General features: G+C 43.1%; 1 protein-coding gene across 1 annotated transcript in view; it reads left to right on the forward strand.

Annotated features, from left to right (window-relative positions):
• The window catches only part of LOC311129349 (UDP-glucuronic acid decarboxylase 1-like), a gene marked incomplete at both ends in the record, with an annotated part of 163,421 nt that overhangs the window by 55,427 nt on the left and 82,053 nt on the right, over positions 1 to 25,941 (forward strand). The window contains 3 exons of the mRNA XM_084161616.1: positions 487 to 530; positions 13,767 to 13,827; positions 14,626 to 14,806. Of these exons, the coding sequence (XP_084017742.1) occupies positions 487 to 530; positions 13,767 to 13,827; positions 14,626 to 14,806 (286 nt within the window). The remainder of the gene's footprint in view (positions 1 to 486; positions 531 to 13,766; positions 13,828 to 14,625; positions 14,807 to 25,941) is intronic.

Genomic DNA, 25,941 nt, shown 5'->3' on the forward strand with positions numbered 1-25,941 from the left:
CTTTGGTCTTGGCCATAGTGGAGTTTGGAGTGTGACTGTTTGAGGTTGTGGACAGGTGTCTTTTATACTGATAACAAGTTCAAATAGGTGCCATTAATGCAGGTAACGAGTGGAGGACAGAGGAGCCTCTTAAAGAAGAAGTTACAGGTCTGTGAGAGCCAGAAATCTTGCTTGTTTATAGGTGACCAAATACTTATTTTCCACCATAATTTGCAAATAAATTCATTAAAAATCCTACAATGTAATTTGCTGGAATTTTTTTTCTCAATTTGTCTGTCATAGTTGACGTGTACCTATGATGAAAATTACAGGCCTCTCTCATCTTTTTAAGTGGGAGAACTTGCACAATTGGTGGCTGACTAAATACTTTTTTCCCCCACTGTATACTGTACCGTATGTATCCTTACAGGAGGATGATACCACGATACCATATTATCCCTGCAGGATCATTCTAATCTTTATTTCTATTCTCTCTCTCTCTCACAGGTGGTTGCTCCCCTCAGAGACAAGATCCGGGATCTGGAGCTGAGGTATGCCTGCTTCATCACACACGCAAGCACACACACACGAAGAGTTAATCTCCCAGCAGTGGCATCTTTATTCATAACATATTGTAGTAATGGTGGTCTTCTATGCAGCAGACGCTTCATATCTTAAATGGGCAATTTGCAGTTCAAACAATAACAAAGCAGATACCCCGCCTCAGTTTTGGTAAACAGCTGAGGAATAGGGCTGGAGAAATGTAACTACTTTCAAATTCATAGATGGAACTATGGATGCAAGGACTGATCATCCATGATATCAAGTTGTTCGTTTTAACCATGTTTTGAGGCTATACAGTGTTTGTTTACAATTGAACAGTGGAGTTAACAAGTTTATATTTTGGGTTCTGATTGGGTACGACAGTTAAACTAAGGTCATGAGGCATTTTTAAGTTAGAATCAATGGGTATATGTGACCGACCGGCTCAAGTCGGTCTTATGTAGCAAAATTTGAAATTGTGTTTTTTACATTGGATAAAAGTAGAGACTCAGGGCTAGAAAATGGTATATCATACACTACAGTTGAGGAACAATGGGAAAGTAATTCTGCTTTGAAAGTTGATAAACTTGTAACCTCACTTTTAAGAAAATGGCTCTTGAATGTTTTGGTACACCTACTGGAGAGCTCTTCTTTGTCTACACCCATTCAGCATCGTTCACAGATTTCAAGACTAAAGGCTGGTTTATACTACGGGTGTGTTCGTAAATTTAATCTGGAGTGCCAGAGTGTGCTCACAGTGCCTCTGGGCATGGTCAGATTGTCCTTCGTAAATTCAGATGGTTTCGCTCTCGGAGCGTTCAGAGCGCACACTGGACGAACTGGCCGAGGAGTAGGGTTGATCCGAGCGTTCTGACCTAACAACAGCTATCAAGCACCCAAGCTAACTGGCTTGCTAGCTACTTCCAGACACAAATGAGAGAACAGCTCACTCTGACCATTTTACTCACCCTAGCAGAGCTGGTTAGGCTGTTTTTATGTTATCCAAAGCGTTGGTGCCTGCAACTGTGCTGATGGCAACAATTTAATTACACTTTTTTGCCAACGTTTACTGACACTGGCCATATTCAAGGGGTGTTGAGCGTTCGTAAATTCGTCAGTTATTCTGCGCTCTGGCACACTCAGACGAGAGTGTTCTGAAATCGGAGTAGATAGCCAGAGCAAATTCACCAGCTACGTCTATCGACAGTTGTCGCAGTGACATCATGAACATTCTATTGAAATGGTTACTTGCATAGTGGGGTCTTTTGTTTAGACATGTAGCTAGCTAGCTAAACAATTAACCATAATCCCAACTCATTACGTTACTACCCTGCATGAATCTGCAGGTAGCTAACCAACCAGGTTCAATGTAGCTTGTTTTTAGACACAGGTCCAGGAATGGCTAAAGGATTGCAATATTTACCTGGAGCTAACCCTGCAGATAGCACTACTGGGTGATCTGAAAAGTCATAGTCAATCGATCAATAACATAATAATATTATTAGCAAAAATGTTTCTTTTCAATTCACAATCTGTAGAAACAATGAGAATAGAAAGGTTCAGAACTTTTGTAAGACAGTACAGTTGAAATATATATGGCAAATAGAAATCCTATATGGATGGTGTTAAAAGATAGATGGGATGTTTTGAATGGAATAGAAGGATGGGACTAATAACAACTAACAACAAACAATAACAAGATAACTAATAATGTAGGCACGCTGTGTCCATAATAAGTGTATGGGTTGTAGTTTGGGAGCTTTTGTGAAGGAGCACAGTTAGAAAGATATGGCATATAGAAGCAAACCGGATGGACATCATGAAAATGATCAGCGAGGTTGAGAGTAGAAGAAGTTCAGGAGAAAGAACAAACAAAATGTAATTACTGTAAAATGTGTCCATAAAATGTAGATAGTGGGTATGGGCTGGAAGTAGAGGCCTAGGCTTTGTTGTTCACTAGTTTACTCCAAGTGGGGAAAGGGTGGCCGGATTGGAAAGTAATAAAGGGGAATATATATAATTTTAAAAAGGGTATGTATGTATGTATGTACAGTGAGGGGAAAAAAGTATTTGATCCCCTGCTGATTTTGTACATTTGCCCACTGACAAAGAAATGATCAGTCTATAATTTTAATGGTAGGTTTATTTGAACAGTGAGAGACAGAATAACAACAAAAAAATCCAGAAAAACGCATGTCAAAAATTTTATAAATTGATTTGCATTTTAATGAGGGAAATAAGTATTTGACCCCCTCTCAATCAGAAAGATTTCTGACTCCCAGGTGTCTTTTATACAGGTAACGAGCTGAGATTAGGAGCACACTCTTAAAGGGAGTGCTCCTAATCTCAGCTTGTTACCTGTATAAAAGACACCTGTCCACAGAAGCAATCAATCAATCAGATTCCAAACTCTCCACCATGGCCAAGACCAAAGAGCTCTCCAAGGATGTCAGGGACAAGATTGTAGACCCACACAAGGCTGGAATGGGCTACAAGACCATTGCCAAGCAGCTTGGTGAGAAGGTGACAACAGTTGGTGCGATTATTCGCAAATGGAAGAAACACAAAATAACTGTCAATCTCCCTCGGCCTGGGGCTCCATGCAAGATCTCACCTCGTGGAGTTGCAATGATCATGAGAACGGTGAGGAATCAGCCCAGAACTACACGGGAGGATCTTGTCAATGATCTCAAGGCAGCTGGGACCATAGTCACCAAGAAAACAATTGGTAACACACTACGCCGTGAAGGACTGAAATCCTGCAGCGCCCGCAAGGTCCCCCTGCTCAAGAAAGCACATATACAGGCCCGTCTGAAGTTTGCCAATTAACATTTGAATGATTCAGAGGAGAACTGGGTGAAAGTGTTGTGGTCAGATGAGACCAAAATCGAGCTCTTTGGCATCAACTCAACTTGCCGTGTTTGGAGGAGGAGGAATGCTGCCTATGACCCCAAGAACACCATCCCCACCGTCAAACATGGAGGTGGAAACATTATGCTTTGGGGACAGGACAACTTCACCGCATCAAAGGGACGATGGACGGGGCCATGTACTGTCAAATCTTGGGTGAGAACCTCCTTCCCTCAGCCAGGGCATTGAAAATGGGTCGTGGATGGGTATTCCAGCATGACAATGACCCAAAACACACGGCCAAGGCAACAAAGGAGTGGCTCAAGAAGAAGCACATTAAGGTCCTGGAGTGGCCTAGGCAGTCTCCAGACCTTAATCCCATAGAAAATCTGTGGAGGGAGCTGAAGGTTCGAGTTGCCAAACATCAGGCTCGAAACCTTAATGACTTGGAGAAGATCTGCAAAGAGGAGTGGGACAAAATCCCTCCTGAGATGTGTGCAATCCTGGTGGCCAACTACAAGAAACGTCTGACCTCTGTGATTGCCAACAAGGGTTTTGCCACCAAGTACTAAGTCATGTTTTGCAGAGGGGTCAAATACTTATTTCCCTCATTAAAATGCAAATCAATTTATAACAGTTTTGACATGCCTTTTTCTGGATTTTTTTATTGTTCTGTCTCTCACTGTTCAAATAAACCTACCATTAAAATTATAGACTGATCATGTCTTTGTCAGTGGGCAAACGTACAAAATCAGCAGGGGATCAAATACTTTTTTCCCTCACTGTGGGGAGGGGAGTATTTGATACACTGCCGATTTTGCAGGTTTTCCTACTTACAAAGCATGTAGAGGTCTGTAAATTTATCATAGGTACACTTCAACTGTGAGAGACAGAATCTAAAACAAAAATCCAGAAAATCACATTGTATGATTTTAAAGTAATTAATTTGCTTTTTATTGCATGTCATAAGTATTTGATACATCAGAAAAGCAGAACTTAATATTTGGTACAGAAACCTTTGTTTGCAATTACAGAGATCATATGTTTCCTGTAGGTCTTGACCAGGTTTGCACACACTGCAGCAGGGATTTTGGCCCACTCCTCCATACAGACCTTCTCCAGATCCTTCAGGTTTCGGGGCTGTCACTGGGCAATACGGACTTTCAGCTCCCTCCAAAGATTTTCTATTGGGTTCAGGTCTGGAGACTGGCTAGGCCACTCCAGGACCTTGAGATTCTTCTTACGGAGCCACTCCTTAGTTACCCTGGCTGTGTGTTTTGGGTCGTTGTCATGCTGGAAGACCCAGCCACGACCCATCTTCAAAGCCCTTACTGAGGGAAGGAGGTTGTTGGCCAAGATCTCGCGATACATGGCCCCATCCATTCTCCCCTCAATACGGTGCAGTCGTCCTGTCCCCTTTGCAGAAAAGCATCCCCAAAGAATTATGTTTCCACCTCCATACTTCACAGTTGGGATGGTGTTCTTGGGGTTGTACTCATCCTTCTTCTTTTAGACCAAAAAGCTATATTTTTGTCTCATCAGACCACATGACCTTCTCCCATTCCTCCTCTGGATCATCCAAATGGTCATTAGCAAACTTCGGACGAGCCTGGACATGCGCTGGCTTGAGCAGGGGGACCTTGCTTGCGCTGCAGGATTTTAATCCATGACGGCGTAGTGTGTTACTAATGGTTTTCTTTGAGACTGTGGTCCCAGCTCTCTTCAGGTCATTGACCAGGTCCTGCCGTGTAGTTCTGGGCTCATCCCTCACCTTCCTCACGATCATTGATGCCTCACAAGGTGAGATCTTGCATGGAGCCCCAGACCGAGGGTGATTGACCGTCATCTTGAACTTCTTCCATTTTCTAATAATTGCGCCAACAGTTGTTGCCTTCTCACCAAGCTGCTTGCCTATTGTCCTGTAGCCCATCCCAGCCTTGTGCAGGTCTACAATGTTATCCCTGATGTCCTTACACAGCTCTCTGGTCTTGGCCATTGTGGAGAGGTTGGAGTCTGTTTGATTGAGTGTGTGGACAGGTGTCTTTTACACAGGTAACGAGTTCAAACAGGTGCAGTTAATACAGGTAATGAGTGGAGAACAGGAGGGCTTCTTAAAGAAAAACTAACAGGTCTGTGAGAGCCGGAATTCTTACTGGTTGGTAGGTGATCAAATACTTATGTCATGCAATAAAATGCAAATGAATTACTTAAAAATCATACAATGTGATTTTCTGGATTTTTGTTTTAGATTCCGTCTCTCACAGTTGAAGTGTACCTATGATAAAAATTACAGACCTCTACATGCATTGTAAGTAGGAAAACCTGCAAAATCGGCAGTGTATCAAATACTTGTTCTCCCCACTGTGTGTATATATATAAAACATGGGGGATTGGAAGTGATGCAGACAATTACATTGATGGAAGTTACAATCTGTCTGCAATATTAAGCTGATCAACCCCCCCCCCCCCCCCCCCCCAAAAAAAAAAAAAAAATACATGAGGCTATAACTAGCAATGTAAATGGCTCAGAGATACGAATAATGTAACTACACAGATCATACACATAATTTTAGCTAGCGAGCCAGCCAGCTAACGTTAGCTAGCTAGCTAACAGTACACTTTAATTTGAAATGAAAACAACTTTCTGACAGAATTAGAAACGCGTAATATCTGAAAATGTAGCTAGCTAGACTATCTTACCCGTATACATGGATGGACGCTTCTCCCTCTCTGTCATGGATGCCATGGTTGCCCTTAGTTTGAAGATGTAATCCGGAGACTTTGTCTGCATATTTGCAATCAAACGCCAGAATTTTCTCCATCTCCTTAGCTTTCATACTCTAATTCCACAACTCGGTCCTCCAGAAAGTGGAGAGCAACACTTATGCAGTTCTGCTACGTGATATCTTTCAAAAAAGCAGCGTTAGAAAGGATTACCTACACATACTGACCAACTCATGTTATAGACAGAAGCGTGCTACATGGCAGACAAATCCGAACTAATCTCTTGGCATGTCCAGCCCACTCGTTATCTCAGCCAATCATGGCTAGCGGGAAGGTTGCTGTCTTTTTCTGTGGCTCGTAATTTAACAATTTTATTCGTATTTTACAGATGGCATACAAGTTTGTTATTAAGGCTCATGAAAGTTCACATGTTTCAGAAGGCATTTCTGCCCAAAAATGCATTTTGATTTTAAAAAAAGTTTACGTTCAAATGTCTCTCCTGTGAAGTAGTGATGTGCGACATATGCCTAGTTTCCTGAAACGAGTCGCATATATAATTTATTCAAAAGTGAAAAAATGTATGTACCAATCACAGATTGACGCTTTAACTGGGGCCCATGAGACGGTGTGTGTACTAAGTATGTAGAATGTACTGTACACTGCTGTACTCTATTATCGTCTGTGTGTGCATCTGCAAACTAAAGCTCTGTGGGTATTGTGATAACTGATTTTACTGTAAATCGTTCTGGATAAGAGCGTTTGCTAATGTAAATGGGGATCATGGTGGAGTTTGGTAACAGATGGAGGTGTTGATGTATCTTTCTGTCATTGCTGTGTGTGTGTGTGTGTGTGTGTGTGTGTGTGTGTGTGTAAATTCTAAAAGCTTTAACAAGAGCATGGTATTGTGTTTCATTTGAAAACAGCATAACATTTGATAAAAGCACTTCCAGAGTCGAACATGGGCCTGGCAAAACGATATCAACTGCAAGGCCAAAAGAGAAGCTCACGGCAGAGCAAAGGCAGATGTTCAACGTAAAGTGAGGGAACAAAAAAACCGAATGGTGGACAAAAAAGGCCCCGGAGACAGTAACGGTGCGTGGGTAAAATCACTAGAGAAGCCAAGCCCCTCCCCCAAAAAGCCATAGTACAACCTTGTGATAATTGTGTTGCTCTATAACCTGTTCATTTATATGCCTTGCGACCGTGATATACAGTACCAGTCAATAGTTTGGACATACCTACTCATTCCAGGGTTTTTCTTTATTTTTACTATTTTCTACATTGTACAATAATAGTGAAGACATCAAAACTATGAAATAACACATATGGAATCATGTAGTAACCAAAAAAGTGTTAAACAAATCAAAATATATTTTATATTTGAGATTCTTCAATGTAGCCACCCTTTGCCTTGATGACAGCTTTGCACACTCTTGGCATTCTCTCAAGCAGCTTCATGAGGTAGTCACCTGGAATGCATTTCAATTAACAGGTGTGCCTTGTTAAAAGTTAATTTCCTTCTTAATGTGTTTGAGCCAATCAGTTGTTTTGTGACAAGGTAGGGGTTGTTTACAGAAGATAGCCCTATTTGAAAAACGGAGTAGGGGTGTCCAAACTTCTGACTGCTACTCTATAGGCCTAAAGGCCGAGACAATAAGAAGACACAGTGGCAGAATAAATTCAACCTCACAAAACCGGATAGCAACCTCTGTCCAATGAAGTCCCCAAATCATATTACGTGTACAGTAACAGACATTTATATGACCTTCAGCATAGTCAAGCAAGTTAATGTTTCCGCCATTTTCGGACCACTAAACAACTGTTGATTTAGAACCACAGAGAGTTACCACAAGTCGCAAAGAAAACAGAAGCTGCCTCCACTATTCCAGCACAATTTCAACTTCAACATTTCAACATCATCAAATCTCCTCTGCTTAGTCTAATACAGTGACAACTAAAACATACCAAAAACAATTTAGTACCATCAACGTAAACTAAATATGATGTGGCTGTCCATGGTTCTGATTTCTGTGTGTGTGCGCGTTCGTGCAAGTAGAAAAACATGTTGACTCACCCTACTTGTAGAGGAACGCCAATGCTATCCTCATCTCTTTCATGTGGTGTGTATTTCACTTTTTTTTTGTGCGCCATGACCATTCACAGTTGAGCTCGCTCAAGCCTGGCTTCCCTTGGCATCCATGAATACACGCCACTGCCTGGAGATCCAGCAGCTGGCAGACTCCGGAGATTCCAGAGGCTTTTTCGTCGCCACCTAGGCAGTTACCGCAGCCTAAATTCCTTTCACTCCAAAGATGGGCAAAAGCTGCTGAATCACAGTGGACAGAGCACTTTGAGGAGCTCCTCTAACAGAAGCACAACAGTTGAGATGGAGATCATCGATCACATCGCAGATTGACATTTATTGTTACGAGTCTTGTCCTGGTGGCGGAATTGAGCAATTTCACCTTAGATAGGCCAGCTGCAAAATTGGCTATATTATAAAAATGTATGAACCAAAATGTGCTTTTTCGTCTAAATGTAGCCCTTTACACTTGTACCCGTATACGGTTTTGAAAATGGCAGATTTAGGCACTGATAAACATCTAAATTGGAACGCAGTGGCTGTACAGTAACAATGCTATACATGAAGTCAGAGCTTTTTGCTCAGCGCTTCACAGCGCTGTATGGGTTTTGGCTGACATCCGTTCTGAACTTGAGCACCTCGCGCGCCAAGAAGTTGCCGCCATCCCTCCCGTTGTCTGAGCGAGGGAAATGCTCTAAATGAAGAGGACTCTATATATTTTGAAAGATGACACATTGAGGATTACGATAAATACCACCTTGATGTCATGCAAGCATGTCATACATCCGTGAGTCCAAATGTGCACTTCACATTTCCATAGCATAAAACTCATGTAATATACAGTGTCAACGTTTATGATCACTATGTTTGATGTACAGTTACAAGATGACATGGCGTCATAACCTGGGTTGTCCTGAACAGAATGAGCCTATGTTTGTCTATTGTGAAGAAAGTTCACTGTGGCACAACACCTCAATGGACTCATGACTCATTTCTAAGCGCACCGAAATTGCATTGTGAAAGCCTAACATTGTAATATCGTATTTTATAAGTTTTACAACAAATCCTCCACCAACCACCGCCTGACAAAAATACACCAGCTTCAGCAATACTGTACATGTTGACAATACCACTATTGCATATGTGGACCACTTTCCCTACCTTGGCAGCCTTCTCTCCTCCAAAGCCAACATTGACGCGGAAATACACCACCGCCTAAGCTGTGCCAGTGGAGCCTTCTCAAGACTGAGGAAAATAGTATTTGAGGATCGCAACATCCAGGCCAGAACTAAAATCTTGGTCTACAAAGCAGTAGTGCTCCCCACCCTACTGTAGGGGTCAGAAACATGGACCACAGACAGCAGACTCCTTTAAAGCCCTGGGGTCGCACACCAAAGATACCTCTGCAATATAATGAGGATCAGCTGGAAAGACAAGCGCACCTACACCAGTGTCCTGGAGGAGGCGTACATCAACAGCATCACCACCATCACTCAACACCAGCTCTGATGGACTGGCCATGTTGTCAGAATGCCCAACTCTCTCCTCCTGAAACAGGTCCTGTACTCAAAACTTAACGCAGGACAGCGGGCCCCTGGAGGACAAAAGAAGCGGTACAAGGACAAACTAAAAACTAACCTCAAAGTGCCACAAACATCTCCAGCTGGGAGGACACTGCAAAAGACAGGTTGACATGGACGAAAGCTGTTCATGAGGGAGTAGCACGGTATAAAGAAGATCTCTGCCATGCCGCTGAGGACAATCTGCAACTTCGAAAGGAGAGACTTTCCACCAAGAAGGCCCAACCACCACCCACCACCACCTCTCACCCTTGCCCACATTGCACCAAAATATGTGGCTCCCAGATCTGCCTCTTCAGCCATCTGAAGACCTACAAACAGGACCCACCTGACATCATCTATCCAGATGCCCAGATATTTTTAAACAGGGACACGATCAATATGGGTATCATCCAAACTACAAATGCTTAAATAATTTGTGTCAGTTTTATGCGCTCTAGAAAACAACATACTGTATACAAAGTTTGACCCATATTCAATACTATACTGAACAAAAATCTAAACGCAACATGCAACAATTTCAAAGATTTTGCTGAGTTACATTTCATATAAATAAATAAATAAATTAGGCCCTAATCTATGGATTTCACATGACTGGGCAGGGGCGCAGCCATGGGTGGGCCTGGGAGGGGATAGGCCCACCCACTGGGGAGCCAGGCCCAGCCAATCAGAATGAGTTTTTCCCCACAAAAGGGCTTTATCACAGACAGAAATACGCCTCAGCACTTATCTTGGCAAAAGAGAAATGCTCACTAACAGGGATGTAAACAAATTTGTGCACAAAATTTGAGAGAAATAAGATTTTTGTGTGTATGGAAAATGTCATGAAACATGGGAACAGCACTTCACATGTTGCATTTATATTTTTGTTCAGTGTAGTTTGATGTCAACAAAGGTTTTCTGTAACATAATTAAGGCAGACTGAAGATCAGAAAGAGTATTGTCAACAAAAGGGTTAACAGAATACACAACAGTATCCCCCACATACAAGTGAAGGTTATAATTACAAACCAATGTTGTTTATGTAGAGAGTAAAAAGTATCCGGCCTGGATGAGGCTGAAAACCGACCCCTGTGGGACACCTTTATTAATATCAAGGATACCTGACACCACCATCAGAAGATACACATTGTGTCCTGTCTGTCAGGTAGTTTTCAAACCAATTACATGCAGCCTCATCGAGGCCAATTTCGGACAACCTTTCAATTAACAAGTAGTGGTCAACAATTTCAAAGGCTTTTGACAAGCACAATGCTGCCTTTTTTTGTCCATACAGTTAGTTATATCATTTATAACCAATGAAACAGCATAGATAGTGCGATGACCTGGCCTGAAGCCAGATTGAGGAACACTTAGAAAACATTTCGTAGCTAGGAAAGCAATAAGCTCTCACAGTCTCACATCAGAATTAGACATTCATTCATTTTTCTCAAACATACAATTTCAAAGTGGTTCCAAACGTCACATTTCAAAGTCTTTCATTACTTCTATATATCGTTCCAAGGTAAACATTTAAGCATTAATTCCAAATTCTTAAGGTTAGGCATCAAAAATATAAAAAACAACTTTCTATCGCTGGATTCGAACATGCAACCTTTGGAACTACAGGCAGATGCTTACGCACATCTACCATCCCCTGGCTACACCGCCCTAGCAAATCCAAAGCCTTCTTGAAGGTAACAGTGCTCACTGATGCCCCTAGGGGCCGGTTTCCACATCTCCTGACGTCCTTAGACATTGATGGATGTCGCATACTGACTTGTATCACAGGTGACCTGCCTGAGGAAAGATCTAAGCTGAGAGTTGATCAAAGATTTAAAAAAAATTTGCTATGCAAGACAGTTTAGAAATAGGCCAATAATTATATCGGTCGGAAGGGTCACCACCTTTGTGGAGAGGGAGCACATGGGCCGCCTTCCAAACCCTTGGGATAGTACCAGATATGATGACATATTATAAATATGTGTTAATGATTCAGCAATCAAGGGGGCGGAAAGCTGCAGTAAAAACGGGTCAAGCATTGAAATGGAAACACAGAATCAGTAGTAGGTGATGGGTTTTCAACCAAGACCGTTAAAGGCTGAGTGCAGCAATCTGACTGACAACGGTTATTTAAACCCCCAATCTTCTCAAATAAAAAGCATGCCGAAATAATACGATTATTGAAAGCATCACTTATCTATTTGTTTCTCAGTAATGAAGTCTGAGTCTGACAGAACTTGATTAGGCAGGGAAGGGGAGGTATTTGCACACTTCAGTGAGTTATGTTTTCCAGAATTTAGAAGAATCACCAGCAGAGTCAGAGATAAAGCTTAAAAAGTAGTTGGATTTAGCTTTCTTAATCGAGATGGTACAACTATTTCTGAGTTCTCCTCTGAATAAGCTCTGAAAGATCAGAGGAATAGCATGGGTTTGACAGTCTCTCGACTCTATACTGTTTATCAGGCCCATGTTTATCTGCTAGGGGAATGAAAATAGATGAGAATTGTTCAATGGCTAACTCTAAGTCAGGAATACAGGAGGCTCTTCATAGCTTGCATTGCGATAATTCATGTAGAAACCCATGTCTCTTATTTAGCAGATGCAGGTTTGAATTTTGCTGTTTGGTGTCTCTAATACATGGCTTTCCAATCCTGTTCCTGGAGAGCTACTGTCCTGTAGGTTTTCACTCCAACCCTAATCTACCTGGTTCTAATAATTATCTGGTTGATAAGCTGAATCAGGTAAGTTACAACTGGGGTTGGAGCTAAACCTACAGTAAGGTAGATCTCCAGGAACAGGGTTGGAGAGCCCTGCTCTAATACATGCTATGGGACAATGATCGCAGAGGTCATATGCAAAGAATACACTAGACTGATATTCATGGGGGTTGTTAGTAAGGATTGCATCAATCAAAGAGGAGTTTGGCCTTTATGATCAATTGAGTCAAATTAAAATTGTGTTTAACGGAAATGTGTTTCTTGTGTGTCTTAACTCCCCCTGAGACACCCATAGGGAGTGGGGTAGCGGCCAGGGTAATAATTGTCCAGCACCTCTGGAGTAATTAGAGTTTAAGTGCCTTGCTCAAGGCCACAGTGACAGCTTTTTTCACCATGTCGGCTTAGGGATTCGAACCAGCGACATTTTGGTTACTGGCCCAACGCTCTAACCTTGAGGTTACCTGTTGTGTGTATGTGTGTGGGTATGTGTTGGATTTCCCCCTGTGCATAGTAGAGTCGCTGAGGCGGAGAGCTAATTTCACTAGGTGATAAGGCGTGAAGGACAAACCTAGGCTTAGCACACGCTGCTCCATCTACAAGGGCTTACGTTGTTCATTATAGACCTTCAGACACGTGTGAGGTCCTTGAGTTATCTAGCTCATTACAACCTGAATGAGATTATTTGGCTGTGAAGTAATACTCACTTACTTGCTCAATATCCTTCGCCCTCTCTTTCTCACACTTACTCACTCTCTTGCCTTGGCAGGCAGGCAGCCAGTCAGGCAACCATAGGCCCCTGCGGAGTTGGGTAAATGAATGTGATCACGGTCAGGGTTAGAGAGAGACCGGGCTCTCTCACATGCACTCAAAGGCGCACACACATACCGATGCACACTCATACACACAAACACACTGTTTGTAGTTGCATTTGTTTGTAGAGGACCGTGATTGCACAATCAAAGTATAAATTAAAGGAATATGATTTGGATCACATTCTTTGCTTGTTTAATCACTCAATCAATATTTAGAATGTGGTGTATGTGCGAGTCAGGGAAATGGTTCGATGATCTTGTAATCCAACTTTAGTCAAGGTGGGGGGATATGGAGGGCAACAACGTTGCTTCCCTTGCCATGACAAACACCCTGGCTCTGCTCTCCGCATGATAGGCCCAATAGCCTTACAGCTCTCATCAGCACAATCAACATGATGCTCATTACTTATAGATGGATTCCATGGATTTGATTTGTATTAATGTACCATCTTCCAATTAAAGGTTTAATTCCTAGAATCTTTCTTTTGATTTCCAGTTTCTCTCAGAAATACCCCCCTGTGAAGTTTCTTTCGGAGAAGGATCGGAAAAGGATTTTGGTGAGTGTTTCCAAACGCATGCACGAATGCCGAATGCCGAACACAAAAACACACACACAAACATTCCTCTCTTATTTCTGTCCAATCCTGGACTTAAAGCATTAATCTGTTCCACAGCGCCCTCTCCACCTCCTCTACACATCCTTTTTTCCTTCCCTCAGTCAGCCAACCAGCTGACACTTCAACTTTAGGACAGGTCTGTAGTGTCTGTCTAGTTGGATGGCTGCTAGACCCTTATCCAAACACATTACACATGCTCTTTGATGGACAACTAGCTGCAACTAGCTTGAAGGCACGCAGGTCTGTCCTACTGAAATGGTGATGACCCAATCGCAATGTCAGCAGCTTTCTATTTCCCTCAAGCTATACTAACGATCTTTTAGATCTCCCAAGTAATGCTCCCCCAAGTTAGATCTCCCAAGTTATTTATTGTATCTGAAGTTAAGATTCAAGCCTTAGTGAGACAAACTGAACGTTTGCTCTCTCTTTCTCCTTCTCTGTCTCATGGTGTTATCTTCTATCCCCTAGGTCAGGAGTACTCAAATCTTACCCTACGAGGTCCGCAGCCTGCTGGTTTTCTGTTCTACCTGATAAGTAATTGTACCCACCTGGTATCCCAGGTCTAAATCAGTCACAATAAAATACAAAAAAGCAGTGGAACTGGCTTCGAGATCCAGATTTGAATTTGAGAGCCATAGATCATGGTCAGGGCGGGCTTCGTGGGCTCTCTTTCTCCCTCCCTCCCTCCCTCACTACCCACCCCATCCCTCTCTCATGGTGTAACCCTCTTTCCCCCAGATAACTGGAGGGGCGGGCTTCGTGGGCTCCCACCTGACTGATAAGCTGATGATGGACGGCCACGAGGTGACAGTGGTGGACAACTTCTTCACGGGCCGCAAGAGGAACGTGGAGCACTGGATCGGCCACGAGAACTTTGAGCTCATCAACCACGACGTGGTGGAGCCGCTCTACATCGAGGGTGAGTGGAGACACGTGCGCAAATGCACACAGAACTCATACAATCACATGCACGCATACTGTACGCAGAACATTCATACAGAGCACATACGACCACGTAGGAAGGCACACATACACACTGATCGACAAAGTACACGCTAGCTTTGCCAAACTTGTTAGGCACAGTAGGTGTTGGAAGAGACTAGTAGACACACAGTAATTGCTCTCTCTCTCTGCCCGGTAATATTTGATTAGTATTTGATCAGTCAGTCTGTCCAACAGGCTTTTATATCAAATCAATTTACACTCCCATTTTCCACACTTACCACCCACAATCTTCCCTTTTTCATAACCATTACCCACACCTCTGAAAGCGACACATTTTCAACAAAAAAAAAGTCAATTTAAAGCTTTCTTTTGACTCAATTGATGTGCTGCCATTATTGCACAAGGAAAGTGAAAGAAGTAGCATAATGGTACAGCCTACACTCACAGGGAAAATGGATCCACTGTCCTGATGGAAAACATCTCCACAAAGGTGTGAATGCTTCTCTAACAAGGTTAATTGGTGTTTATGTTTTTGTCACTGAAGTGTGTGTGTGTGTGTGTGTGCGTAGGACAGTGTATGTGGGTGTAGGTCAGTTTGGGTTCGTATGGTTCTTACAGCTCACAGACAAAGTTGGAGTTTTCCATCATGTTGATGAGGATCAAACAAGAACAAGATAATCCATTAACTGACCACACACCTCTTTATCCTGGAAATGTCTCATGTCAAAATGGTGTTCAATGTCCCTGAAAGATAGTGTCATCGCACGCACGCACGCACACACACACACACACACACACACACACACGTGCCTGTGAGTGTGTGTGTGTGTTTGTGTGTTGTATGTGTATGCCTAAAGCATGGGGAACGATTAATAGATCATAACACAGTAAACCATTCTCTACCCTTTGACGATCTGCCTTCCATTTTCACCTCAATTTATTCTGTCAGTGATAGAAGTGATCTTGCAACCAGCAGACCATTGTGACCTGAAAGCTCTGTCCGAGTGGGCAACATTTGTTATAGGTGTCTTTTTCATGACCAGATCAAGATATTCTGGGAAATATGTCATACTTTGGTTGTTATCTGGTCAAATTTGGTCAGATATGCTTGTTAACCAGATTACAACCAGATAAATACATATTTTTGATGTTGCTAAAATTACGTTGATAAATCGTCCTTCTGCAACCTGACCAAGACATCATGGGGGGAGAAGGGAAAGGATGGAATGAAAGAGTATAGAGTGAAGACGAGGGAGATGAGGGGTAGTATTTTTAAAATATATACAGTGCATTCGGAAAGTATTCATACTCCTTCCCTTTTTCCACATTTTGTTACGTGACAGCATTATTCTAAAATGGATAAAATAAAAATAATTCCTCGTCAATCTACACACAATACCCCATAATGACAAAGTGAAAACTGATTTTTTGAGATTTTAGCAAATGTATAAAAAATATAAAACAGTTACCTTATTTACATAAGTATTCAGACCCTATGCTATGAGACTCAAAATTGAGCTCAGGTGCATCCTGTTTCCATTGATCATCCTTGAGATGCTTCTACAACTTGATTGGAGTACACCTGTGGTAAATTCAGTTGATTGAACATGATTTGGAAAGGCACACACCTCTCTATATAAGGTCCCACAGTTGACAGTGCATGTCAGAGCAAAAACCAAGCCATGAGTTCGATGAAATTGTCCATAGAGCTCAGAGACAGGATTGTGTCGAGGCACAGATCTGGGGAAGGGTACCAAAAAATGTCTGCAGCATTGGAGGTCCCCAAGAACACAGTTGCCTCCATCATTCTTAAATGGAAGAAGTTTGGAACCACCAAGACTCTTCCTAGAGCTGACCGCCCGGCCAAACTGAGCAATCGGGGAAGAACGGCCTTGGTCAGGGAGGTGACCAAGAACCTGATGGTCACTCTGACAGAGCTCTAGAGTTCCTCTGTGGAGATAGGCAAACCTTCCAGACGAAAAACCATCTCTGCAGCACTCCATCAATCAGGCCTTTATGGTAGAGTGGCCAGACGGAAGCCACTCCTCAGTAAAAGGCACAAGACAGCCCACTTGGAGTTTGCCAAAAGGCACCTAAAGACTCTCAGACCATGAGAAACAAGATTCTCTGGTCTGATGAACCAAGATTGAACTCTTTGGCCTGAATGCCAAACGACACGTCTGGAGGAAACATGGCACCATCCTTACGGTGAAGCAAGTTGGTGGCAGCATCATGCTGTGGGGATGTTTTTCAGTGGCAGGGACTAGGAGACTAGTCAGGATCGAGGGCAAGATGAACGGAGCAAAGTACAGAGAAATCCTTGATGAAAACCTGCTCCAGAGCGCTCAGGACCTCAGATTGGGGCGAAGGTTCATCTTTCAACAGGACAACAGTCCTAAGCACACAGCCAAAACAATGCAGGAGTGGCTTCGGGACAAGCCTCTGAATGTCCTTGAGTGGCCCAGCCAGAGCCCGGACTTGAACCCGATCGAACATCTCTGGAGAGACCTGAAAATAGCTGTGCATCAACGCTCCCCATCCAACCTGACAGAGCTTGAGAGGATCTGCAGAGAAGAAAGGGAGAAACTCCCCAAATAGAGGTGTACCAAGCTTGTAGTGTCGTACCCAAGAAGACTCGATGCTTTAATTGCTGCCAAAGGTGCTTCAACAAAGTACTGAGTAAAGGGTCTGAATACTTATGTAAATAGATATTTCCGTTTTTTAATTTAAATACATTTGCAAACATTTCTAAAAACCTGTTTTTGCTTTGTAATTATGGGGTATTGTGAGTAGATTGAGGGAAAAAACAATATATATATATATATGTATATATATAACATTTGAATGGTACTGTGTGTGTGTGTATATATGTGTATGTATATAAATATAAACTCAGCAAAAAAAGAAACATCCCTTTTTCAAGACCCTGTCTTTCAAAGATAATTCCTAAAAATCCAAATAACTTCACAGATCTTCATTGTAAAGGGTTTAAACACTGTGAACCATAAACAATTAATGAACGCTAAAGAGGTCTTTCTATTAACTCTGAAAAACACCAAAAGAAAGATGCCCAGGGTCCCTGCTCATCTGCATGAACGTGTCTTAGGCATGCTGCAAGGAGGCATGAGGACTGAAGATGTGGCCAGGGCAATAAATTGCAATGTCCGTACTGTGAGACGCCTAAGACAGCGCTACAGGGAGACGGGACGGACAGCTGATGGTCCTCGCAGTGGCAGACCACGTGTAACAACACCTGCACAGGATCGGTACATTCGAACATCACACCTGCGGGACAGTTACAGGATGGCAACAACAACTGCCCGCGTTACACCAGGAACGCACAATCCCTCCATCAGTGCTCAGACTGTCAGCAATAAGCTGAGAGAGGCTGGACTGAGGGCTTGTAGGCCTGTTGTAAGTCAGGTCCTCACCAGATATCACCGGCAACAACGTCACCTATGGGCACAAACCCACCGTCGCTGGACCAGACAGGACTGGCAAAAAGTGCTCTTCACTGACGAGTCGCGGTTTTGTCTCACCAGGGGTGATGGTCAGATTTGCGTTTATCATCGAAGGAATGAGCGTTACACTGAGGCCTGTACTCTGGAGCAGGATCGATTTGGAGGTGGAGGGTCCGTCATGGTCTGGGGCGGTGTGTCACCGCATCATCGGACTGAGCTTGTTGTCATTGCAGGCAATCTCAACGCTGTGCGTTACAGGGAAGACATCCTCCTCCCTCATGTGGTACCCATCCTGCAGGCTCATCCTGACATGACCCTCCAGCATGACAATGCCACCAGCCATACTGCTCGTTCTGTGCGTGATTTCCTGCAAGACAGGAATGTCAGTGTTCTGCCATGGCCAGCGAAGAGCCCGGATCTCAATCCCATTGAGCACGTCTGGGACCTGTTGGATCAGAGGGTGAGGGCTAGGGCCATTCCCCCCAGAAATGTCCGGGAACTTGCAGGTGCCTTGGTGGAAGAGTGGGGTAACATCTCAAAGCAAAACTGGCAAATCTGGTGCAGTCCATGAGGAGGAGATGCACTGCAGTACTTAATGCAGCTGGTGGCCACACCAGATGCTGACTGTTACTTTTGATTTGGACCCCCCCTTTGTTCAGGGACACATTATTCAATTTATGTTAGTCACATGTCTGTGGAACTTGTTCAGAGTGTGCAAAGCTGTCATCAAGGCAAAGGATGACTATTTGAAGAATCTAAAATATAACATATATTTTGATTTGTTTAACACTTTTTTGGTTACTACATGATTCCAAATGTGTTATTTCAAAGTTTTGATGTCTTAACTATTATTATACAATGTATAAAATAGTAAAAATAAAGAAAAACCCTTGAATGAGTAGAAGTTTCCAAACTTTTAGCTCTTACACTGCCTGGAAGTGTGTTTTGGGTCATTGTCCTGTTGAAAAACAAATGATAGTCCCACTAAGCGCAAACCAGATGGGATGGCGTGTCGCTGCAGAATGCTGTGGTAGCCATGCTGGTTAAGTGTGCCTTGAATTATAAATAAATCACAGACTCTGTCACCAGCAAAGCACACCCAAACAATCTCACCTCCTCCTGCATGCTTCACAGTGGGAACCACACATGGGGAGATCATCCGTTCACCTACTCTGCGTCTCAAGAAGACACGGCGGTTGGAACCAAAAATCTCAAATTTTGACTCATCAGACCAAAGTACAGATTTCCACCGGTCTAATGTCCATTGCTCGTGTTTCTTGGCCTAAGCAAGTTTCTAATTTTTTGGTGTCCTTTAGTAGTGGTTTCTTTGCAGCAATTACACCATGAAGCCCTGATTCATGCAGTCTCCTCTGAACAGTTGATGTTGAGATGTGTCTGTTACTTGAACTCTGTGAATAATTTATTTGTGCTGCAATCTGAGGTGCAGTTAACTCTAATGAACTGATCCTCTGCAGCAGAGGTAACTCTGGGTCTTCCTTTCCTGTGGCGGTCCTCATGAGAGCCAGTTTCATCATAGCGCTTGATGGTTTTTGCGACTGCACTTGAAGAAACTTTCAAAGTTCTTGAAATTTTCCGGATTGACTGACCTTCATGTCTTAAAGTAATGATAGACTGTTGTTTCTCTTTGGTTATTTGAGCTGTTCTTGCCATAATATGGACTTGGTCTTTTACCAAATAGGGCTATCTTCTGTATACCAACCCTACCTTGTCACAACACAACGGATTGGCTCAAACGCATTAAGACGGAAAGAAATTCCACAAATTAACTTTTAACAAGGCACACCTGTTAATTTAAATGCATTCCAGGTGACTACCTCATGAAGCTGGTTGAGAGAATGCCAAGAGTGTGCAAAGCTGTCATGAAGGCAAAGGTTGGCTACTTTGAAGAATCTCAAATATTAAATACATTTTGATTTGTTTAACACTTTTTTTGGTTACTACATGATTCCATATGTGTTATTTCATAGTTTTCATGTCTTCACTATTATTCTACAATGTGTAAAATAGTAAAAATAAAGAAAAACCCTTGAATGAGTAGGTGTCCAAACTTTTGACTGGTACTATATATATATTATTTTACCATTTTATTAGGATCCCCATTAGCTTTTGCGATAGCAGCAGTTACTTTTCCTGGGGTCCAAAAGGTGGGTAAGGGTTAAAGTGGATAGAGAGGGGTGAGAAGAAGTGATGGAAGAAACCAGTTAGAGAGGTGTGAGGAAGGGAATGAGAGAGGAGAGAGAAATGGTTGACTTGACAGAGGTTCATTGGAGATGAGAGGGTGAGAGAGCGAGGGCAGAGAGAGGCTTTGGTGTAGGGAGCAGTGATAGACACAGGTGAGATGGCTATGTCAACTCTCCTGAAAGGCAGAGGCTGGAAACTCAAACAATGTCTCATATTTGTTTTGGTGGATTATAATGGAAAAACATTACACCATCGGCCTTTGTCAGGTGGCAGACCTCACATGGATGTGGATGTGCTTGTGTGAGTACATCCCTGTATATACCTGCGAGTGTGTAGATCTTGGGAGCAGAAAACATTGAGTGGACATTACCTTTCTATAGTTTTACTTAGGGTTGCAAAATTCCGTGCACTTTCAATAAATTCCCTGCTTTCCTGAAATCCCGGTTGGAGGATTCCCGAAATCAGGAGGGAATAAGCAGGAAATCCAGAATCCTCCAACCAGTATTTCTGGAAAACCAGGGAATTTATTGAATGTTCCCAGAATTTAGCAACCCTAGTTTTAGTAATAAATTATTAATTAGTCATGCTCCTTTGCTTGGATATTCAACTTATCTTATTCTTATCTTATTCGACTTAAGATATGTGTAAACATTCGCTTTCAATGCAGCACATGGCCTTCTCTCTCTTGCTACGCTTCTGTTCAGCCTCCTCTGTGCGTTCCTCACATCTCCTTGCTTTTGTCTTCAATACACTCAAGTCTCAGATGCCACCATGACACATGACAGCCCAAGCCTCTAGAGAAACTGCTATGTGGGATATAGGCTACTTTACATTGAATACATTAGTAAGTATTTCATATAATAAATATGTTGGTTTTGACACCCTTCTACTCAAATACCAACCTTTTGTCTTGTATCTGCCCCATAAAGTAGCTTAATGATCTTACTGTACCTGCTGTATGAACAGATACAGTATCTACAGTGGGGAGAACAAGTATTTGATACACTGCCGATTTTGCAGGTTTTCCTACTTACAAAGCATGTAGAGGTCTGTAATTTTTATCATAGGTACACTTCAACTGTGAGAGACGGAATCTAAAACAAAAATCCAGAAAATCACATTGTATGATTTTTAAGTAATTCATTTGCATTTTATTGCATGACATAAGTATTTGATACATCAGAAAAGCAGAACTTAATATTTGGTACAGAAACTTTTGTTTGCAATTACAGAGATCATATGTTTCCTGTAGGTCTTGACCAGGTTTGCACACACTGCAGCAGGGATTTTGGCCCACTCCTCCATACAGACCTTCTCCAGATCCTTCAGGTTTCGGGGCTATCGCTGGGCAATACGTACTTTCAGCTACCTCCAAAGATTTTCTATTGGTTTCAGGTCTGGAGACTGGCTAGGCCACTCCAGGACCTTGAGATGCTTCTTACGGAGCCACTCCTTAGTTGCCCTGGCTGTGTGTTTCGGGTCGTTGTCATGCTAGAAGACCCAGCCACGACCCATCTTCAATGCTCTTACTGAGGGAAGGAGGTTGTTGGCCAAGATCTCGCGATACATGGCCCCATCCATCCTCCCCTCAATACGATGCAGTTGTCCTGTCCCCTTTGCAGAAAAGCATCCCCAAAGAATGATGTTTCCACCTCCATGCTTCACGGTTGGGATGGTGTTCTTGGGGTTGTACTCATCCTTCTTCTTCCTCCAAACACGGCGAATGGAGTTTAGACCAAAAAGCTCTATTTTTGTCTCATCAGACCACATGACCTTCTCCCATTCCTCCTCTGGATCATCCAGATGGTTATTGGCAAACTTCAGACGGGCCTGGACATGCGCTGGCTTGAGCAGGGGGACCTTGCGTGCGCTGCAGGATTTTAATCCATGACGGCGTAGTGTGTTACTAATGGTTTTCTTTGAGACTGTGGTCTCAGCTCTCTTCAGGTCATTGACCAGGTCCTGCCGTGTAGTTCTGGGCTGATCCCTCACCTTCCTCATGATCATTGATGCCCCACGAGGTGAAATCTTGCATGGAGCCCCAGACCGAGGGTGATTGACCGTCATCTTGAACTTCTTCCATTTTCTAATAATTGCGCCAACAGTTGTTGCCTTCTCACCAAGCTGCTTGCCTATTGTCCTGTAGCCCATCCCAGCCTTGTCCAGGTGTACAATTGTATCCCTGACACAGCTCTCTGGTGTTGGCCATTGTGGAGAGGTTGGAGTCTGTTTGATTGAGTGTGTGGACAGGTGTCTTTTATACAGGTAACGAGTTCAAACAGGTGCAGTTAATACAGGTAATGAGTGGAGAACAGGAGGGCTTCTTAAAGAAAAACTAACAGGTCTGTGAGAGCCGGAATTCTTACTGGTTGGTAGGTGATCAAATAATTATGTCATGCAATAAAATGCAAATGAATTACTTAAAAATCATACAATGTGATTTTCTGGATTTTTTTTAGATTCCGTCTCTCACAGTTTAAGTGTACCTATGATAAAAATGACAGACCTCTACATGCTTTGTAAGTAGTAACACCTGCAAAATCGGCAGTGTATCAAATATTTGTTCTCCCCACTGTATATATACAGTGAGGGGAAAAAAGTATTTGATCCCCTGCTGATTTTGTACGTTTACCCACTGACAAAGAATTGATCAGTCTATAATTGTAATGGTAGGTTTATTTGAACAGTGAGAGACAGAATAACAACAAGAAAATCCAGAAAAAGCATGTCAAAAATTTTATAAATTGTTTTGCATTTTAATGAGGGAAATAAGTATTTGACCCCCTCTCAATCAGAAAGATTTCTGGCTCCCAGGTGTCTTATACAGGTAACGAGCTGAGATTAGGAGCACACTCTTAAAGGGAGTGCTCCTAATCTCAGCTTGTTACCTGTATAAAAGAAACCTGTCCACAGAAGCAATCAATCAATCAGATTCCAAACTCTCCACCATGGCCAAGACCAAAGAGCTCTCAAAGGATGTCAAGGACAAGATTGTAGACCTACACAAGGCTGGAATGGGCTATAAGACCATCGCCAAGCAGCTTGGTGAGAAGGTGACAACAGTTGGTGCGATTATTCGCAAATGGAAGAAACACAAAATAACTGTCAATCTCCCTCGGCCTGGGGCGCCATGCAAGATCTCACCTCGTGGAGTTGCAATGATCATGAGAACGGTGAGGAATCAGCCCAGAACTACACGGGAGGATCTTGTCAATGATCTTAAGGCAGCTGGGACCATAGTCACCAAGACTCTACGCCGTGAAGGACTGAAATCCTGCAGCGCCCGCAAGCTCCCCCTGCTCAAGAAAGCACATATATGAAGTTTGCCAATGAACATCTGAATGATTCATAGGAGAACTGGGTGATCAGTTTTGTGGTCAGATGAGACCAAAATGGAGCTCTTTGGCATCAACTCAACTCGCCATGTTTGGAGGAGGAGGAATGCTGCCTATGACCCCAAGAACACCATCCCCACCATCAAACATGGAGGTGGAAACATTATGCTTTGGGGGTGTTTTTCTGCTAAGGGGACAGGACAACTTCACCGCATCAAAGGGACGATGGACGGGGCCATGTACCGTCAAATCTTTGGTGAGAACCTCCTTCACTCAGCCAGAGCATTGAAAATGGGTCGTGGATGGGTATTCCAGCATGACAATGACCCAAAACACACGGCCAAGGCAACAAAGGAGTGGCTCAAGAAGAAGCACATTAAGGTCCTGGAGTGGCCTAGGCAGTCTCCAGACCTTAATCCCATAGAAAATCTGTGGAGGGAGCTGAAGGTTCGAGTTGCCAAACGTCAGCCTCGAAACCTTAATGACTTGGAGAAGATCTGCAAAGAGGAGTGGGACAAAATCCCTCCTGAGATGTGTGCAAACCTGGTGGCCAACTACAAGAAACGTCTGACCTCTGTAATTGCCAACAAGGGTTTTTCCACCAAGTACTAAGTCATGTTTTGCAGAGGGGTCAAATACTTATTCCCCTCATTAAAATGCTAATCAATTTATAACATTTTTGACATGCATTTTTCTGGATTTTTTTGTTGTTATTCTGTCTCACTGTTCAAATAAACCTACCATTAAACTTAGACTGATCATTTCTTTGTCAGTGGGCAAATGTACACAATCAGCAGGGGATCAAATACTTGTTTCCCTCACTGTAGGTCTCTTTCTCCCCAGCACGGCAGCTTTTCTCTCATTAAAACCGCCCACCTATCCCAGTCTCTACCCCTTCACTAGAACTCCTGACAATTCTACTTTAAGTAGGTCAGTTTTTCCTGGAGCCTGTTCTCTTTTGTGATTCTGGAATCAATTTTAAAGGACAGTGTTCTGTCTAATTAGCAGTACAGTAGCTGGTGGAGTCTGAAGCTGTGTGTAGTGTGTTTTGTGTTTGCGTGTGTGTGTCTTTATGTATTTGTGCATCTTGTCGTATCTTTCATTAGCCCCTCTCTGTTCTCTGCATCGCAAGCCAAGCCCTTTCAAATGGAAATCTATTCTTCCTTCATTTCCTTTTCATCCCCCTCTCCTTGTTGTACCATAGTAATGCAGTGTGCTCTCAGGTGGGCGCACAGCAAACTGATTGCATTAAAGAGTAAAACAAGAAAACACTGTGATATGAAAAGATGGAATTCTGTTTCTATAGGCAGCCCTCCATTTCTGTTCACAGACACACACACACACACACACACACACACACACACACACACACACACACACACACACACACACACACACACATGCTGACCGCTCTCTCTACAGTACATCACTAGTTGACCATATGGTCACCTCGCCTGCTGGTCTCTCTCTGTCTCACCCTTTTGGTTTCCTGGCTATCTCTCTCTCTCCACAGTTTGGACACATGGTCATCCCTCTCGCTTTCACAGAATTAGGATTCGCCCTCATGGTCTTCCCCTCTCTTTCTCTCTCTCCCTCCCCCCTCTGTGTCCCTCTTCTCTGTTGACTCACTTCCCCCAAAGGCTGTGTGTGTGTGTGTGTGTGTGTGTGTGTGTGAACATGAATGTGTGTGTTATGATCCTCAGCCTTCTCTCCAGATTGCCTGAGTATCCTTGAGGATAAAGCCTGCATGCCTTTGAGAATAGGCTGAGCCGGTGGAATCCAAGGCTAAACTGTATGTTGTGACTGAAGAAGTCCAGTACAGTACCAGATGGTCATAACATCCTTCCAGTGCAGTAGCAGCTGGTCATAACATCCTTCCAGTACAGTACCAGCTGGTCATAACATCCTTCCAGTACAGTAGCAGCTGGTCATAACATCCTTCCAGTACAGTACCAGCTGGTCATAATATCCTTCCAGTGCAGTAGTAACTGGTCATAACATCCTTCCAGTGCAGTAGCAGCTTGTCATAACATCCTTCCAGTGCAGTAGCAGCTTGTCATAACATCCTTCACTAAGGTGTTCTTTTCCACCTGAAATCCACCACTGTTATT

Source organism: Coregonus lavaretus (genome assembly GCF_964263955.1).
Source record: "Coregonus lavaretus genome assembly, chromosome: 5".
Lineage (NCBI taxonomy): Eukaryota > Metazoa > Chordata > Actinopteri > Salmoniformes > Salmonidae > Coregonus > Coregonus lavaretus.